The sequence below is a fragment of the Typha latifolia genome, chromosome 7, assembly GCF_019914945.1.
Source record: "Typha latifolia isolate L0001 chromosome 7, TyphaL0001v2, whole genome shotgun sequence".
Taxonomy (NCBI): domain Eukaryota; kingdom Viridiplantae; phylum Streptophyta; class Magnoliopsida; order Poales; family Typhaceae; genus Typha; species Typha latifolia.
The window spans coordinates 6,016,662-6,035,439 of record NC_133092.1 but is presented as its reverse complement, the minus strand read 5'-3'; the positions used below and the strand labels follow the sequence as shown (position 1 = coordinate 6,035,439).

General features: G+C 36.8%; 2 protein-coding genes across 5 annotated transcripts; one reads left to right on the top strand and one right to left on the bottom strand.

The window, feature by feature from the left end:
- The first annotated feature begins 11,746 nt into the window (after positions 1–11,746).
- On the top strand, positions 11,747–14,334 carry LOC140792466 (pentatricopeptide repeat-containing protein At2g27610-like). Its single transcript, XM_073143489.1, has one exon. The coding sequence runs from the start codon at positions 11,793–11,795 to the stop codon at positions 14,088–14,090; it is 2,298 nt and encodes a 765-aa protein (XP_072999590.1). The 5' UTR covers positions 11,747–11,792; the 3' UTR covers positions 14,091–14,334.
- Positions 14,335–14,796: 462 nt separating this feature from the next.
- On the bottom strand, positions 14,797–17,597 carry LOC140792760 (uncharacterized). Of its 4 annotated transcripts, XR_012109809.1 has the most exons (4): positions 16,953–17,517; positions 15,896–16,194; positions 15,323–15,551; positions 14,797–15,176 (listed from the first exon to the last, which is right to left on the bottom strand). XR_012109809.1 is itself a non-coding variant. In XM_073143944.1 (2 exons), exons 1-2 carry the CDS (start codon positions 17,419–17,421, stop codon positions 16,115–16,117), a joined length of 549 nt encoding a protein of 182 aa, XP_073000045.1. In that variant the 5' UTR covers positions 17,422–17,597; the 3' UTR covers positions 15,787–16,114. The 4 variants fall into 4 exon arrangements, 1 of the variants encoding a protein (XP_073000045.1); XR_012109808.1 differs by having other exon boundaries at positions 14,797–15,551; positions 16,953–17,563; XR_012109810.1 differs by having other exon boundaries at positions 14,797–15,551; positions 16,943–17,521.
- Between the last annotated feature and the right edge of the window lie 1,181 nt (positions 17,598–18,778).

Below are 18,778 nucleotides of genomic sequence, written 5' to 3'. Positions count from 1 at the left end.
TTATTTATAATAAAAATCTAGCCAATTATAAAATTAAGTAGAAATTCTAAAATCTAATAAATTATCATATTTTACTCGAACGGATTATAATGGGATAAACAACTAATTTTATGTTACTTAAACATTTTCAGATCCCGAACCCCTTATTTGAGACCCCGTGAACCTTGTAGCGAGAAGTGTCACACGGTTGATGGGCGGATATAAGGGATACATGGTCTGTATCTTCGGATCAGTGTGAGTAGTCTTATCCCTTAGATGTCTTTCTCAAATTAGGTTATATTATATATTTATGTACATGCATGTTTTGGCCTCCAGCATGATTATATGATTTTATCTAGAGATGATTATAGTCGAGCATATTTTATCATGCATTCGATTATGCTAATTTGGAATATGAGTACATTGGAGATATATATAGAGATGATCAGAGATGATTCTACTGTTATGATTGTTTACCGAGTTGATCTGTAGCATGAGTATGTATGTAATAGATTAGCATGAGTATGCATGTATTGACGATATAATTGGAGACTACATTGCATCATTTTCTCTTGATTCTTATTCCACTTAAATTCCTGTTATACATTGACTCGTTATTGTACTGGATATATGCATGTGATCTGACATTTAGAAGGGAAGCATGAAATGTGAACATCAATACCAACCGATGTGTAAAGTTTAAGGAACGATCTGTAACGATATACAACAAATCAAGAGCAGAGACAATTATCATGGAGTAGTTAACTGCAATGTATTGTAGGCAAAAAGCAAGGCTTACGATAGATTGTTTAAGATGTATATATATATATATATATATTATTTTTCTTTTGATCGATTGAGTGGTTTTCCATATTAAAAACATCATATCAGTGTGCTTGCCATAGTTTTATTCTTCTTATTCTTACTCGGCTTTCTCTTGCCTACTTGATTCGTGAAATCAAATATGACTTTCACTTTGACTTGTCATATCTTCTAAACTATGTCAAACTAGGGATTACTATCTCTTATCCGAAATACTAAAAAATAATTATATGGCAAAAGATAAAACCAAAATTAAGATAAAAAAGAGTTCTATTGTACTACATTCATTTGTCACACTAATCATTTATTAAAAGAGTTTTATAGCTAATAATTTTAGCTTAGTAAGTAGATCCACTATTTAAAGGTATAGTAGCAATTGAAAACCATGACATATAAATTGTAACGCTCCCGCTTGGCACAAGCACGTGTATGCCAACGTGCCCACATAGCACGGGCGGGGATTGTCACGCACAGATACACTCTTGTGCATATATAATCATGACATCATGAAATAAAACCTACTAACATATTCATGCTCACATAATCTATCACCAAATAAATCATACTATCAACCAAATAAATCTATTAATACATGAATATCTAAGTCTATGATTTACTAGACAGCTACATAATCTGGTAGGGCCCACACAAGCCACGACAAACCATTAAGATATAAATAAAATCAATAAGAAATGAGTACACTATAATTCGACATGTATTATACAAATCATCATCTATACAATGGAGTACAAATATCAAATAATGGTACAACTCAATATCTAGATAAACTATCTTCTATATCATTTCACGTCTATAGCTCACCTCATATTTGCCTTAAAGCATCTTCTCAAAATATCTTAAGTCGCTATCTAGTACCATAATATTTGCGGGGAGATTAGAAAAGAAAAGAGAGTCATGAGCAAATGGCTTAGTGAATAGACCTTATCTCGAACGAGTAATATCAAACAGAAAGTAAATTATATACTGGATAATATGAATCAGAAAGAGTATTATGTCATAAATGAGTATATTAATATGCTCTCAATAATATATAAATAAAATGTAGATATCATGTCATAATTGATCAATTATATAATTCTCGATAATATATAAATAATTCTTCATGTTATACTATCATCATAACTCTCTCAAATATGCTACATATGATGCATGCTGACCATGACTATACTATGATACCAAATGCAACCACATATGATGCATAATAATCACTCGATGATCAAATATATCAGATGATAATGAAAACATATGTATTTCTCAACATCTCAATCATCAATGTCATCTTTGAATATCTTCATCATACTAGACCACTGTGCAAAGTCAACACTCGGTACCCGATCTCATCAACATGCTCGAAGGCTCAGAATATACTCTGCCATCCGCAAAGAGTATCTCAATCATAATTATACATTGTCATCCGCTAAAGGTATCAACATCTATCTATATCGAGCACCCTTCTAGCTGATAGAAATTTGTGAGGATAACTCACCACATATGTCTTGACGGATGACATGTGTCTAAATGTCTACTACACACACAGACTAATGGCCTCGGACATAAGGCCACAGAATCGTAACTACATCGAGCAATTAATCATCCACCAAGCGCGTCCTAACCCTCGCGCTCACTCGGGTATCCTCACGCTTTCTATCAACTATCCTATCAATCATATTTCATACTTTCCTTCTAAATGACAGATCATATGCATTTTATTCAGTACTATAACAAGTCATGCATACTAGGAATTTAGGTGAAAAATGAGTCAAAAGAAATATATGATGCGATAAAATCTCTAATGGTACATGTATCATATGTATACTCATGCTAATCTATCACATGTATACTCATGCTACAGATCATCTCGACATAAAGTCATAATAGTATAGTCATCTCTGATCATCTCTATACTCATATCCAAGATTAGTCTACTCACATGAATGACAAAATATACTTGACTGAAGTCATATCTAGATAAGATCATATAATCATGCTGGAGGCCAAAACATGCATATATATAATTATATAATATATCCTAATTTGAGAAAGACGTCTAAGAGATAAAATTACTCACATATGATCAGAAGATACAAACTACATATCTCTCACATTCGACAACCGAGTGTCAACTCATCGCTAATAGGGTCCACGGGGTCTCACTTAAGGGGTTTAGGATCAAAAAATATTTAAGTAACATAAAATTAGCCATTTACCTAATTAAAATCCATTCGTGTAAAATATAATAATTTATTAAGTTTTAGCGTTTCTACTTATCTTTATAACTAGTTAGATTTATATTATAAATAAACTTTTAATGTTAAGAAAATACTATTACTATAAAATGTCAGTTATAAAATGAGAATAAAAGGGTTGCTCCTCTTTAGATAAAAAAAAATAGTTTAAGTATGACATTATAAAATAAAATAAAAGGCTGAATATAAATAAACATATAAATATAGATAAAAATATAATTGTAACTAAATTGTGGTTCTCACTATATCTTGATTAATTAGGGATTATTTAGTCTTTACTTTATAAAATAGTAAATAAATAAATAAAGAAGCATATTATTTCATTTGTTACAAAATAATAATATATAATGAATTATTAGAATTACTTAAAATGCATATCATAAGAATATTAGTATATAAATCTAATAATTATAAATCTAGCTATTAATCTAATAGAAATATAAATAAATAAAAGTATTACCTATATTTATGTGTAATAGCTTATAACATAATTAACATTAATTATACTAATTATAGTTAATAATAATGAGATTGATGAATATATATTATTATCAAAATTAATTAATGTCTCAATAATTTATTTGCATTAACTAAGAAAGAAATACCTAAATAAATAAATTAATGTCACTGGTGTTGGGTTCGGCCCAACACTATCTACCTAGCACTGTAGTAGATAGTTGTAGAAGGATCAAGAAAAGAAGAAGAAGAATAAGAGAATAAGGAGAAGAAAGGAAAAAAGGAAGAAGAGAAGAGAAAGAGGAGAAGTGAAGGAAAGGAAGGGTGGGGAGGGGGCTTGACCACTACTGGCCAGCCAACAGCCGACCTCTCGTCGACGGCTTGATTTTGACAAACACAAGAGTGAAAAGAGGGGGAGAGAGATAGGCTCACCTCGGTGGCAGTTGGCTGGCGGCATAAGGGAAGGAAAGAGAAAGAAAGTTTGAGATAGAGAGAGACTAAAAGAGAGAGAGGAGAGAGAAGAAAAAGAGAGAGAGAGAGGCGGTGGAGGGAGGATGGCAGTGGCGATGGGGCCCACCATGCCAGCAGCGTGTGGCGGGCCCAAGGCTTGCCATGGCAGGTGAATTTTCTCACCTGCTGGGCTCGACTTGGGCATGAGGCCGACCACAATGTGGTCGGTCGTGTCATGCCCAAATAATTAATTTCAATTTTTTTCTGGGCTTGGTTGTTACATAACTCCTATTTAGGAGTTGTCCTCTATGCAGCTATTTCTCATCGACATGTATACATATTGTCATTTAAAAACTTGAGGTAAAAGTAAGTATAAATCTATTAATTAGGATATGAACATCTCATGATGAACTTAAATGCGTGCAATCAAACCTCCACTTGATTCTATAATGTGACATAGACTTAGCTCTAATACCAACTAATAAAACCCGAGATATGCGAAGCCTTAATATTTACTTTCTAAGTTCAAAGTATAAAAGAACTAAATATATATCAATAACTCTAGGTCAAGTAATAATAAAAACTTTCAAAGGTAAGTGTAACACCCTGAAATTAAAAAAAAAAAAGCCCACGCACGCACCAAGCGTGTGTGTGCATCCTACCACCCCATCCGGCCTGTCCTCCTCTCTTCGTTATTCTTCTTCTTCTTCTTCTTCTTCTTCTCTTGCCGTATGCCACCCAGCCCTCCTCTATTCCCTCCCCCCCCCCACTGCACCATCTCTCCCTCCCTCACCTTCTCTCGGATTGCTGACATTGGAGCCGACGAAGCCCTAGACCCGGAGCCGCGACTCCCTCGATAAATCCCCTACCCCATTGTTAATTTCGATAGATTAGCCCCTTCCCCCCTCGCCATCGTCAGAGTCCTCGGTGGCTGACTACTCCGCGTCTAGCCGCCGGTCCGAGAGCTCCGGTGGAAGGGGGGAAGCTCTCTAAATGGGCTTCGGGCCCTTACTGAAGGGAGGAGGGACCTCCATTACCGTCGGCCATCGAGCGTGCCTCGCCGCCCCGGCCATAGGGCGAGCTACTCTCACTCCACCGTAGGCGGGGAGGATAGACAGCAGCTCCGTGCGGGCTCGGGCTACGCCGTGCTGTCGTCATGCCCTCATCCCCTCTTTTTCGTTCCCTTTACTTACCCCTCTCGGCCGCTGGCACCGTCGACCTATGTGGTGGTCGCGTCTCCCTCCTCGATCTCCTCCTCTCTTTTCCCTCCCTTCCCTCAAGCTAGCCACCCACCCCGGGTGAGGGTCATGGGCCGTCGGCCTCAAGGGCGAGCTGCCGGCGGCGTGGGCCATCGACAGCGCTGGACCCTTTCTGTCTCCCCTCTATCTCCTTCCCTTGAAAGAGGATGGTGAGGGAGGGTGGAGGTTAAACAACCCTACCCACGCCTTGGTGGGCTGCGGTCTAAATCGTAGCCCATAGAGCTAGATGGGCTGCGGTTCATACTGCAGCCCATGGAGCACTTAGAGCTTATAGGGCTGTGGTCTGAACCGCAGCCCATGGAGCTCGAGGACTGCAGTTTGGACTGCCGCCCACGAGCTATTCCTCCCTTGCCTATTGGGTTGGGCTCGAGCCCAACCCAACACTTCAGCCTAGGCCCAATGGGGTCATTTGGACCCTATAGCCTCATTTCTTTATCCCCCACCTGATTAATTAGCCTAACCACTCCCCTAAAATAAATTATTATCACCTAAATAGTGTGAATTTTAGGATGACATGGAACTCACTCTAGAGAACCCTTGACTCATACAATATGCCTAAACCTAAATTCTCTAATAAGATAATTAATTATATTAATTCACTAACCTTACATATAGCTTTACTTGCGTGAATTAATAAGATCGACAATGCGTGGGGAGGATTTTGGGATTTCGGAGGAGCCGGCTAGCTAAGAAGAACTAGAGTACTTTGGAGACCCCCAAGTGAGTAGAGTTTATACAAGTTTAGAATAATATAGTTACAGCTATTATACTATTATGGGCCAAATCTGGAATGATCCATCCGTTGGATGATTATGAAAATTTAAGGAGGTAGCCTCGTGAGTTAGGATTCTAATGGCTCTAATTTCACCTAAATCAGAGATCAAGATGAAAAGATAAAAATAAAATAGTGAAGATAGGTCAAAGAGGGTAGACCGGTAATTTTTGACGTTGTGGAGGTCGTTGGAGGGTGGCGGATGGCCAAGGGTGGTGGTGGACGACTGTATTGTTAGGTGGCTGCTGAAGATAAGAGGTGGCTAAGGTTTGGATGCTTGAAGGGGATCTACCGTTATGACCTACTCCTATAAAAATAAAGACAATCTAACGACTAATGAAAAAAAGATAAGAACGAGAATAATAACTGGCTAAACTCAGATTTCTCTATCTGATAAAGCTAGCTAACTAACTAGATCAGCATTCTTTGTCTTTCTCGGATTAATCCTTCGTTTCGTCATAGATAGATTATGAATCTAGAGAAGTCTTAAATACCAAAGTTGTAGATCTGGAGGTTGGTGATCTTATCCCGCTAGTTTGATATTATTCATATGTATGTAAAATATTCTGCGAATATTTTCCCAAAACTGAACAGAACTGGTTTTAGCTAATTATATAAAATTCTAACCTTCTAACTAAACCAAATAAGCAAATAAGATAACTAGACTCAATCCATTGAGTCTAATCTCCTCTTGATGTGATCCGATCTGACCCGGTTCGCATCATATACCTTCCATGACACTATAGGAAAATTAGTATTAATAGTAGTCGGGTTCTAACTAGGCAGTGGCCCTACTTGCTGAGCCCAGGGTTAAGGGTAGAGTGTATCATATGTAACTTATATTATTAGCGGCCTACACCTAAGGTCAAGAGCCTGAGTGGCATTCAGATAATTATACTGTATAGTCAGAACTAGATTATTATGATAGTAAGAACATAATTGTGAGGCAGAGATATATCTCTAGTGGTACCCAACGACGCAGAGTTAGGGCATCCACTAATGAGCTGAGGGCTCGTGACTATCCCACTGAGGGCGGTGATGATTTAGAGATAGTGAGATATGGGCCTACAACTGGAGTCCTTAGTCTGGTGACATTATCGCTAGATGTGTATATATCCCTCCTTGATGTATGAGATGATGGATGGTTATGTGATGGATGATTTTTGAATAATATCTAAATTATGTGGCGAATGGCTCGGTGAGCTATGATAAAATATGATTAATGCATTGGTGAGCATGTAATGACTAAACCTCCCTAACTTGCGTGAATACGAGGAAAGCTATTCTTTTTACTTCTAAGCATAATATGTAAATGCTATAATTGAGATTTGTATAAATAAGAGATTGCATTAAGTTTTATAGTTGTGTAGACTTATTCTAATATGTTTAAGAGTTGGCATGTTCATGGATAGTACCGTGTAGTCTTTATCGGTTGCAATGAGTTAGTAACTCATTTAAATAAGTTTATTTTATTGTTAGCAACTATAGGCATGCATCGGGATATGCACCTGTGATTTTATTATTATAGATTATATGGATTCTACTTGCTAGGCTGTATGCTCACCACCTCTTGGTGGCATCATTTCAGAGCTAGGAGAAGCAAGTGCGGGTAGCGAGGAATAACTGCATTTATTTCAGTTAGGGTTATTTCTATTAGGTGTATTGAGCCCCTACGAGGGTGTTATGATTGGAGTTGTATTTTGGACATTGGAGTTATATTTTTTATGTGTATCTTTGAAGGCTTGTTGTGGTCTGTGGAACTTGTATCCGGACTCATTTGCTTGAGATCATTTATGATATGAACCTATATTTATATGTGCCTTGTAGAAACATATTACTGACAGGTCATGTGATGCACCGTGTGGGGGATTTACCCCACATGACCGTGTGGGGAATTTACCCACGCGGTATACATATGTATTTTGAGATTTGGGTGTTTCAGTAAAAAAGTCCAATACTAGACAATTAATGACTTCAAAAGTAATACTAAAATAACTAATGTGACCAACGAAAAAATCAAATTCCTAAGTGGACGTAACCCTAGGTGCAACGTTCGTTCATTCTTCATGTTAATCAATAATTTGAAAATGTTAAAGAATTTTATGAGCCAACTATTTTAGTCTCAATGACATAGCCCACTATGTAAAAGTATAATAGCAAGTGAAAATCATACTACGTAAATCATGATTAGTAATCCAAAAGTTCATCTTGTTGTAATACTAGGATAACATCTGACATAAAAACTAAGCATGCTCATTACTAGCACGTGAATAACAAAGGATGAGTAATAACCATATGAGTAACAAATTGATATAATACTCCAATGTCATTATATGTAACCTCTCAATCTCAAATAAATGTCATATTTATCTTTTTTTGAATATGTACTCATGAATTTACATCAACTAGAAGTCACTTTCAAGATAATGATTGGCCTTTCCTTATAGCTGATTCAATTAGGATTCTTAGAGATATCACCAATTGATAATCGTATCATGTCTTTTTCTCCAACCATTCAAAGCTATCAGAGTCACCATCGAAAGTCCTTTAATCTAGCTTGAGAATGTTTCCTGACCCCGTAGAGTTACCTAAAATAGTCGTGTAGTGATATAGAATAAGTATGCTTTCTAGACTTTAATATAGACTTGAGTCACTATAGAAAATTACAGAACTATCTATCTAGATACTGAAATTGTTAATCTAATCAAACTTATTTTATTATTTAGATTCCACTAGATAATTATGATGAATATATGATGTTTTGCATGAATGTTAATATTTACGAGAAGAGTAACAAAATAGTATATGCATGTTTTCACATACTATAAGATGGAGGAAAACATAAGTAAATTCACTCACTTATGATCCATGGGGAATAATTCGAATTACCAATTTAGGTGCTAGAAAATATCATCCCAGGTGAGTCACTTGGTGGCCAACGAGGTAAGAAGAATGAAGTCAAGCACGAGGGGAAAGAAAGAGGTGAGGGTTTTATAAGGACTTTTTTAAGTTTGGGCCGATGGCTTCACAACGCTACCCTTTTTTAAGTTTTCTCCTTATTGTAACTCCAAGTTGAAATAGAAAAAAGGGGATAAAGGATTTGGTATCCATGGTATTAGTAATACTATATGAATGGTAACCATGATATTAATTGTATTAAATTTAAGTAGTGTTTAGCTACAAATTATGAATTAAGGGATCCTTGTTGCAACAACGAGTCAAGGCAGGTGTTTGAGCTGCAACAAGTCAAGTTTTTGTTACGATCCAACCACATGGGTTAAATCGAGTGAAGTCGAGTCGAGTCGAGTCTAGTTTAGTCATGTGAGCCATTAAGGCAAGTCAAAATAAGTCATGACAGCCCTTAAGGCAAGTCTAATTAAGGTATGTAAGCCTTTAAAGCAACTCATAATTCGAGTCATGTCAGCCTTTAGGGCTAGTCCTAGTGGGACTCGTTGTAACCAACCTCTATGTATAGAGGGGTTGGATTCCTTTGTTAGGCATGGAATTGAATGGAATGAATATTGAGTTAAGTTAAGTTTATTTATCTTGATTGTTGTTATCTTTCTAAGAGTATATCTAAGTTAGAAACCCTAATTCTACCTCTAATCTATAGTCATCATCACCTCCAACAGTAACCTAGACCGTCCACCACTACCCTTGGCCGTCCGCCACCTTCCGACGACCGCCGTAACATCGGATATTTACTATTCTGCCTTGTTCTGACCTTACTCCACTATTTTAGTTATACCTTTCCATCCATACACCCGATTGACGTGAAATTAAAGCCATTAAAATTCTATCTTGTGATGCTATTATCACCTAAATTTTTATAATCATCCTAGAGACGGATCGTTCTAAATCTGATCTATAATAGTTTTTTAGCAAAGGGAACAAAAGCAAACTTCTTAATAGAGTCGACTTTGAAGGATGGAATACCTTATCAAAGGGGAATATATTATTGAAACAACTACATGCTTTCAAGCTTCATTTTTCTTACTTATTTTTCTAGTTTGATAGCTATTCTATTTACATTCCTAATATATGAAATAGCCTGCCCTGCTTATTAACCTAATTTCCTGACTTAAAAGGAGGTACGATTGGCTAGGGTTGATGTAGAGTAAAAGTGGAGGCTAGGATTAAGAGGGGTTGAGAGAAGTAGAGAGAGATTGCTAAGAAATAATACTACTATTCAATAATCATTCTTCCATGCTTAGGGTTCCAAGTTATAGGACTTTATTTATAGGAAATGAAAATAAGAGTACCAAGGTTACTCAAACAAAATAAGAAACAAACTAAAAACACTTTCCAATCAAACCCTTGTATCAATCTCAGATTTGATTCCATTCCTTATAGGAAATGAATATTTTCTAGTTATTTTCTTAAAAACTACGATTATAGTAAATTCCTACAATTTAGGTCCATATCAATCCTTACTTCATAGATATGTTTCCTTATTCTTCAACCAAACATGCACTTGATTGATGTGCCTCATTTGGTTTGTGCATAAATTTTTTTAAAGATAACTTTATACACACATCTTAAATGTAAATTAGGTAAATCTATAAGTCACTCATTTTATATTATTAGATTATAAAATATAATAATTACTTTGAATAAGTTTATGCAAGAATTTATATTGGTTTCCAATTATAAATAAGTATGTTAAGTGTATTAAAAATCTTGCTTATAAAATATACATAACTTTATCATACCTTTTCTCTATGATAAAAATTTTGTGCATAACTTGTCATGTGACTTATTTTATACGATATTTGATCACAATATACATAAGTGATTATTTGATAATAAAATATATTTAAGAGAGTCGTAATTCTATAGACTTTCATGTTCCTTAATTATAGAATTACTTCCCCTCTTCGTAAAATTTGAGAGAAACTAGTAAATCAGACTCTTCTAGTTTAAGATAAGGAAACCTTCAAATATTAAAAGTAATTGTTTGATAAGATCAAATATGATATTCTCTTCGAACTGAGAAACAATTGGATGTGATTTGAGTTTTAAATTATAAGATTTCCTATTTTGAATTTTGAATTATACACTTAAGTGCATCAACAACTGGATTTATCTTCTGTGCAAACTAATCTATAGGTAAAACTGATTAAATAAAAGAACCCTAAATTAGGATTTAGGAGAGTTAAGTGACAGCTCTAAAATTACGCATAACCCCCTATGGTTGTAAGTTATATTTTTCTCATTATTATTAGTAGGGAATGAGTTATAAAATACCGAGTTTTTGACTAAATTTAAGTCTCACACTAACAAATCTAAGTAACTGAGTTATAAACTTATTTAGGGGACTAGGTGTCTACTAGTCTATGTGGATGTCACGTAAGATTATTTGTAGATATATATATATATATCGATGTCTAAATTAACAATTTTATTTAACAAAATTGCTCTCTCTGAGAGAGAGTTTTCTAGGCATGCTTACATGGCCACTCACGTAGACTAAAATTTAAGTAGTCTAATAGAAATGTTTATAAGTTTGGTGAGTAGACTCAGATATGTTTAAAAAAAAATAGCAAAATATTACTCTTATTATATATATATTAATTATAAAAATGTGTGCATCTCAACAAAAAATAAATAAAAATAAATGCATTTAATTTTAAGAGCCCAAATTTACTATTACTAAAACTGACTAACGAGTATATTATTATTATTATTATTATTATTATTATTATTATTTGCGGAAATAGACTAGGCTCACACAAGTAATAGCAAAATTATCCCTGGAGTGCACAAACCAAATAGGAATAGAAAGGAATGATAGGTGTTACTTCCTCTCCGTTTCTCCAACCCTTAAACCCCTTCAATCTTCATTCTGAATGGAAGAATTCCACCATTATTGTCCCCTCGGATGCCTCATCTTTCCCACCAAAGAGCTCCATCCCAGGTGATAACAGACCTGAAGTCCTCTTTAAGCCAACCCAACTGTTACGAAGACCACCTTCCCAAGATATCAGCAGCTCGACAAGTAAACTTTCATACACCCAGAGACTTAGAAATTTGATAGAGTCAAGAAGCCTCAAGAAAGCCATGGAGTGCTATGCCGAGACGAAGGACAATAGGGTGGAACCGGGGGTTGTTCTTGAATCCATGCTAATTGATGCGCTGATGAAATCTGATAGGATGAGTGATGCTTTCAAGGTGTTTGATGAAATGCCAGGGAGAAATGTCGTCTCGTGGACGTCGATGATATCTGGGTGCGCCCGGAATGGCTATCCAGATATTGGGTTCTCGCTGTTTGTCGAAATGCTTGACTCTGGTGTTATGCCTAATGATTTTTCCTTGAATGCAGCACTTATCTGTTGTGCCGACATGTCTGCTATTTGCCTCGGAGAGCAGGTGCATTCGCTAATTGTGAGGTCTGGGGTTGAGGGAGATTGCCGGACTGCGAATTGTCTTATTGACTTCTATTCTAAGTGCGGGTTGATGGCTAAGGCCAGACTTGTCTTTGATGGGATGCTGCAGATGGACTTGGTGAGTTACACTTCGTTGATAACGGGACTATGTCGCAACAATTTGTTTGAATCTGCTGTCGGTGTGTTTGATCAGATGATCAGACGGGGAACAGAACCAAATGAACATACAATAACTAGTATTCTTATGGCATGCGGGCTACAGCTAGGTGAGCAGATACATGGCTACATGGTCAAATCCATGATTGCTCAGAGTGTATTCTCTGCAAGTGCCTTGATTGATTTATATTCAAGAAATCAGGAGTTTGGCCTGGCTAAGGAGGTGTTCAAGAAACTCGAAACTAAGAATGTGGTTTCATGGAGTTCAGTGATCTCATCCTGTATTAGAAATGAAAAACTGGATGATGCGCTGCAGCTATTTCATGAAATGGTTTCCGAGGGTGTAAATCCTAACGAGTTCACTTTTGCTACTGTTATAGGGGCTTGTGGTTTATCCACTAAATTCATTGAGTTTGGGCAACAGCTGCATTGCTTAGCTATTAAGCACAATTTGGATTTTGATATTCGAGTGTCGAATGCTTTACTGACCATGTATGGTAGAAGCAGTAGAATTGAAGAACTAGAGAGAGTGTTTCAGAAAATTGGAAACCCGGATGTTGTCAGCTGGAGTGCAGCTATATCCAGCTATTTCCAGAATGGTTTTGACTTACGGTCGATAAATTTTCTTTCCCAGATGCATATGAGGGGTTACACACCTAATGAGTATGCATTGTCGAGTGCTTTGAGTTCTTGTGCAAATCTTACTTTGCTAGATCAGGGAAGGCAATTTCATTGTCTTTCGCTAAAATTAGGGTGTGATCTTGATATTTGCACAGGGAATTCATTGATTAACATGTATTCCAAGTGTGGGTGTATCAAAGATGCTAGGCTGGCATTTGATGTCATGTGCACCCATGATATCACATCATGGAATTCGCTGATTCATGGTTATGCACATCATGGATATGCAAGTAAGGTACTGGATGTGTTTCACAAGATGGAGGCCAGTGGCAGCATGCCAGACCATTCCACATTTGTGGGTATTCTGTTTGGGTGCAGTCATGGGGGTTTGCTGGATGAAGCAGAGAGATACTTCAAACTTATGAAAGAACAGTATGATATTGTGCCATCTTCTTCTCATTATTCATGTATGATTGACTTGATGGGTCGAATTGGAAGACTTGAAGAGGCGCTCACCATTATCGATAATATGCCATTTGAGCCAGATATTTTGATATGGAAGACATTGTTAGGATCATGCAGGCTGTACCGAAATGTCAAGATAGGAAAACTTGCTGCGGAGAAAGTAATGCAATTGTCAACACAGGACTCTGCTAGCTATGTTCTCATGTCAAATTTGCATGCCATGCATGAAGAATGGGAAGACGCGGAGAGGTTGAGGAGGATGATGGATGAAATGGGAGTCAAGAAAGATGCTGGATGGAGTTGGATTCAGATTAAGACTGACATATATACTTTTGTTGCAAGGGATATGTCCCATCCAGAAGCTGCATCTATTTATCAAAGATTGGGAGAGCTCTTTGAGCTAATGAAAGATGAAGGCTACTCACCTGATGTGAGCCCTGTCTTAGATGAATTGTGACCATCTGATGTGAATAATGCAGGCAAACTAAAGCTACCAATATAAATGCAATTATAAATATAAATGTCTTGAGCTCTTACAAACTGTAAATTAGTGTCACTGTTGAGCCAATCCAAAATGGGCCAACTATTCTTTTAGGAAATCTTATGAACAGAGTGGTTTATTATATTTATTGGTTTGTATAATGTGAATCACTGCAATCTCACAGCTGTGAGAAGAAAAATCAAGATTGTCTTCAATACAATGTTCAGTCAAGTCTTCTCTTGTAAATTTTACTGTCCCAATTTTCCCTTTATGTCCTACTGGTTATATGTTTGGTTTTGGTATTATCTTCATTCTTTCTCCAATGCCTTTTTGATTGTTGGTTGTTGCTGCGTACACGTTTTATTATTGCCAAAGTTTGGGTTTTGGTTATTTAGCCACTCCTCTGTTCCAGAAATTCGAATCTTCTTTTCCTTTGGATCTAGTCACAAGCAAAGGCATGATATATAATGTTCTCTTAAGGCTTAAGCTTAATCTTCTATGTTCTAATATTAAATCTTCGGCCTGCAGAAACTCCACTCTACAACTGTATCCGAGTCACCGCAAGCCTAGCCAGTAAATTTTGACATATTGTGGTATTATGCAGCAAAAAGAGTAAGTGCATCCTTTTGGGGCACCACAGCTTCTTTCCACTGTGCATATAGTACTGAAATGCTAAAAGATAGAACAAAGAACAAACCAACAAGACATTCTTCCATTTTAATTGGTCTCATCTAAACTTCTTCTGTATTACAATAATAAATACAAGGAATAAGATGTTCTTCCACTGAATCAAGAAGGTTTCCATGTTGTATTTTCTCATCAAATCACCTTAAGATTCTGCATCCAGCGTCTAATTGAGTTAGTCGAATGCATCCTCTCCAGAATATTGTTCATTGACACATGATAGTGCTGCTACTAAGCTATATGAAGCATGAACAACACTGTCTCTCATTCGATCATTAAACAAACAACTGGTTAGTTTCTGCACCACTTTTGCCTCGCAAGGCAAAATGAGCCATTTCTAATCCAACACTGGTGTTCGCTGCAACATTGTATGTGGTCCTGAAAGCCAGTAGCTTCTTCAGAGCAATTGACACTACTAGATATACATTGATGGCATGCAGTATATTCCCAAGAATAACTGATTACTATTCTTTAAATAAATTCATGTATAAAAAGGCAAAGGAGGGAGTTGTTCAGTTCTTCACCCATATTCAACAGGTCAGCAATGCTACATGGTGCCAGATCTGAATAAGATATCAGTTTTGCTCAATCCCTTGTTATTGCAGGGACAGCAGACATTATACGTTTGAAATTTCGCCAAGCAAGATCCATTCTGGCATCAACTTTGCACATACACCAGCTTTGACAGTCCAGATGGGCAATGGCATCTGCAGAGGGATATGCACACTGGAACTCCAGGATAGCTAGCATAAACTGCAGTTTTAGGCTATGAATCAAAAGCCATAATCAAATTATAGGAGATAAGAAATGCATCTGATCTGGAGTTAAGTCAACAAATTCGCTGTCTTACCCATCAAATTCAAACAACCATTTATTCAGTAACAATTAATTTTGTTCGTTAAACATGCAAAACATTTTACTTACGAACAGAACAAATGTTAGAACAAGTCTCATGGCAAATCTTTTTGTTTAACACAGAGATCACACATAGAAAATCCGGTTTTATTTGTATTCATTTCGATTCACCTTGAAAGTTGAAACAATACATTTATGCTCCTGTAAAGCTAGTCAGGAATATTATTCAGTTAATCTCAGACCTTGGATCATCTCGTTCCCTTCTCCTTCTCTTCTTGAGATGTGCCTCTGTTTCGACCACCGGCATTAGGATCCGGCAAAAACCTCGAAACATCCAAGCATCCAATTTCATCGAGCAGGAAGGATCCTTGGAGGATCCATCCTCAGAAATAAGGCCTTAGCAGAAAGATTCCTGTGAATTGAAGCTCGTTCTCATGGAGGAACCAAGGATCCAACCTCCTTTAGTTGCATAGTCTAACAGTACATGCCACTGTTTGTGCCCAATATCTGAGTCTGGCTTTAACTTCCTCAGGATCATCACCTGTAAGTTACAACGAATATTTGATTAGAAAGGAATTATAGATCTTTTGCTTGATATGTTGGCTACTAACAGCTATATCAAAAGTCTGAAGATAAGAATATAAGAATAAGAAGACAAACTATCTACTAGTAAACCAACCTATCTTAAGCATGGTATAGAGTGAAGAGGTGGAAATTCTTGTCCAAAACTGAACTTAATTCCGGATGCAAAGAAAAATGTGATCCAAATTCTTTTCTTACATAACCTTCAACCTTCTTCGAACCCAATGAGCAGCACAAGTAAGTTTGCAAGCCAAGATAACTCATCAAATCAATTTCGATATTTCAACAAGCAATCAAACAAACAAGTATCCCAAAGAGCAGAGAACTATCCTTCAAACCCATCACATCAACTTATCAATTAATTCAAATAGTCCCGAAAATTTACAACTTGAACACAGGGAAAAAAAAGAAAACTCTAGGATTAAATAATGAAACATATACTTATCTGACAACCATAAAAAAAAACATTCACTAGAAATGAATCACTCAGCAAAGAAGAAAAAGATCACGCTTTTACCAAAACTTTGCTCAATAGATAAACGATCCATCAATACAACAGTAGGAGAATACTTGAATTTGAACAGAAACCATTCCAAACAATAACTTTCTCCGTTTAGTATCATTTAAAGATGGAACTTTAGCTAAAATCCCAAATTATATCCACCAAAACTTGACGAAAAAGAAATTTTGACGAGGAACAAGAAGACCTGATCTTACCAGGACCCGAGATCCTCCAATTGATCTGCTCCGCGGCCTCGCCGGAGCCATCGGACTCGTCCAAGAATCTCTGGCTCATGGAGTAGCAGAGCTCGAGGGCGGGGAGGGTGTTGCACAGCTCGGGGATCTCCTCGTAGCTGAACCCGAATCCGAGGTCGAGGCAACCTTTGAGCTCCTCGAGGTCCTCGTCCGTGAGACTCTTGGTCCGCCCCACACTGCCCTCGGATCCACCATCGCCGCCGTCATCACCGTCCACGTAACCCTCGAGGGTGACGCCGCCCTTCCGAGGCCAACCCTCGTCTCTCTCGACTTTGCAATCCATACCCATCTCCTCCCCCTCCTCCTCTTGCACCGCGGCCAAGAGATCGTTGCTATCATCCTTCATTGGATTCTTGTCGTGGAGGAAGGGGCTACTGTTAGAGTTTGAGGTGGGAACATGGGAGTCTGCTTCAGAGTAGTAGCTCCCCATCTCTCTCTCTCTCTCTCTCTCTCTCTCTCTCTTCCTCTCTCTCTCTCTCTCTTCCTCTCTCTCTCTAATGGTTTGGTGGGTAGAGTGGCGGCTTTTGCATATATATACATATATATATAACGTTAGGCGTTAGCCTTGTGGGCTTCCTTTTTCTCACAAGTAAAATTTCTCCATATACGAGGGAATGGAATGGGATGGGATGGCATATGATGATGGATGAAACTTGGCTGTCATGTCTCATGGTGATGATGAGCATGATGCTATCTTCCCTTTTCCTTTTCTTTTTTCGTTGATGTAAAGGACGATGCTAAAATTTAGATGACATGACTTGCTTTGGACATTATACCTCAAAAATATGAGTTCTTTCTTTCTCTCACTTTAAAAAGAAAATCTAAATTTTTCTATTAGAAATTATGTTGCATGACTATCACCTAATTAAGTTTAAACATTCTCAAAACCAATAAGGAGGTATATAATTCATGAAATCTAGATTTACTTAACCCTAATATTCTAAAGAACTTGATTAGTTGGCATTATTTTGTAGTCTTAATTTAAATATTTTAAATTAGACTAAGAAAATGTGATGTTTGATTGTGTAATTATTATTTTTTATGTGATGTGAAAAAGTAAAAAATTAAAAAAGTAAAAAAAATATTAGTTCCGGAGAGAATTACATAATATATAAAATTTATGGACCAAAATATCGTTTTGCTTTAATGATAAAATTAAAAAATATATTATTTTTTAAATCAATTAAGTTAAGCCCGCAGATAAGCTTATATGTGACACATTAAATAGGTAAAGCAACACGACCTATATAATCTATTGTAAATGGTTACACACGACACATTAATACGATAACAAGAAGTGAAATCAAAGTAACGATGAATCATTTTGTTAGGGATGAATTGTTTTGTTTGAGAAGACAAAATAACAAGAGGTGAAATCAAAGGAAACAAATTTACCTATGTATATTATGTATACTTGATTATCCATTTACAAAGTTGGACCTTTTTGGTCTCCATTTTTGGCATCCAAAGCCCCCCGTCAAATGTTTATCCCAATTCCAATTGGATAAAAGGAAATAAGAAAAGAAAGAGGTTTCACTAGCAGCTCTTTTTCACATGTGGCCGATAAGTGAAGCCAGGAATTGTGGCCGAGGATTGTGGAGCAACAAAAATTATAAATATATATAAAATAAAAGAGAGAGAGAGAGAGAGAGAGAGAGAGAGAGAGAGAGAGAGAGAGAGAACGATACGCCAATCAAGCTGTCGGTTAGTGGCCTTTTCCGGTTACCCAACTGCTGAATGACACGTAGCTCATAGGTACAGAATCTTGTCTTTAATCTGGCACCAGT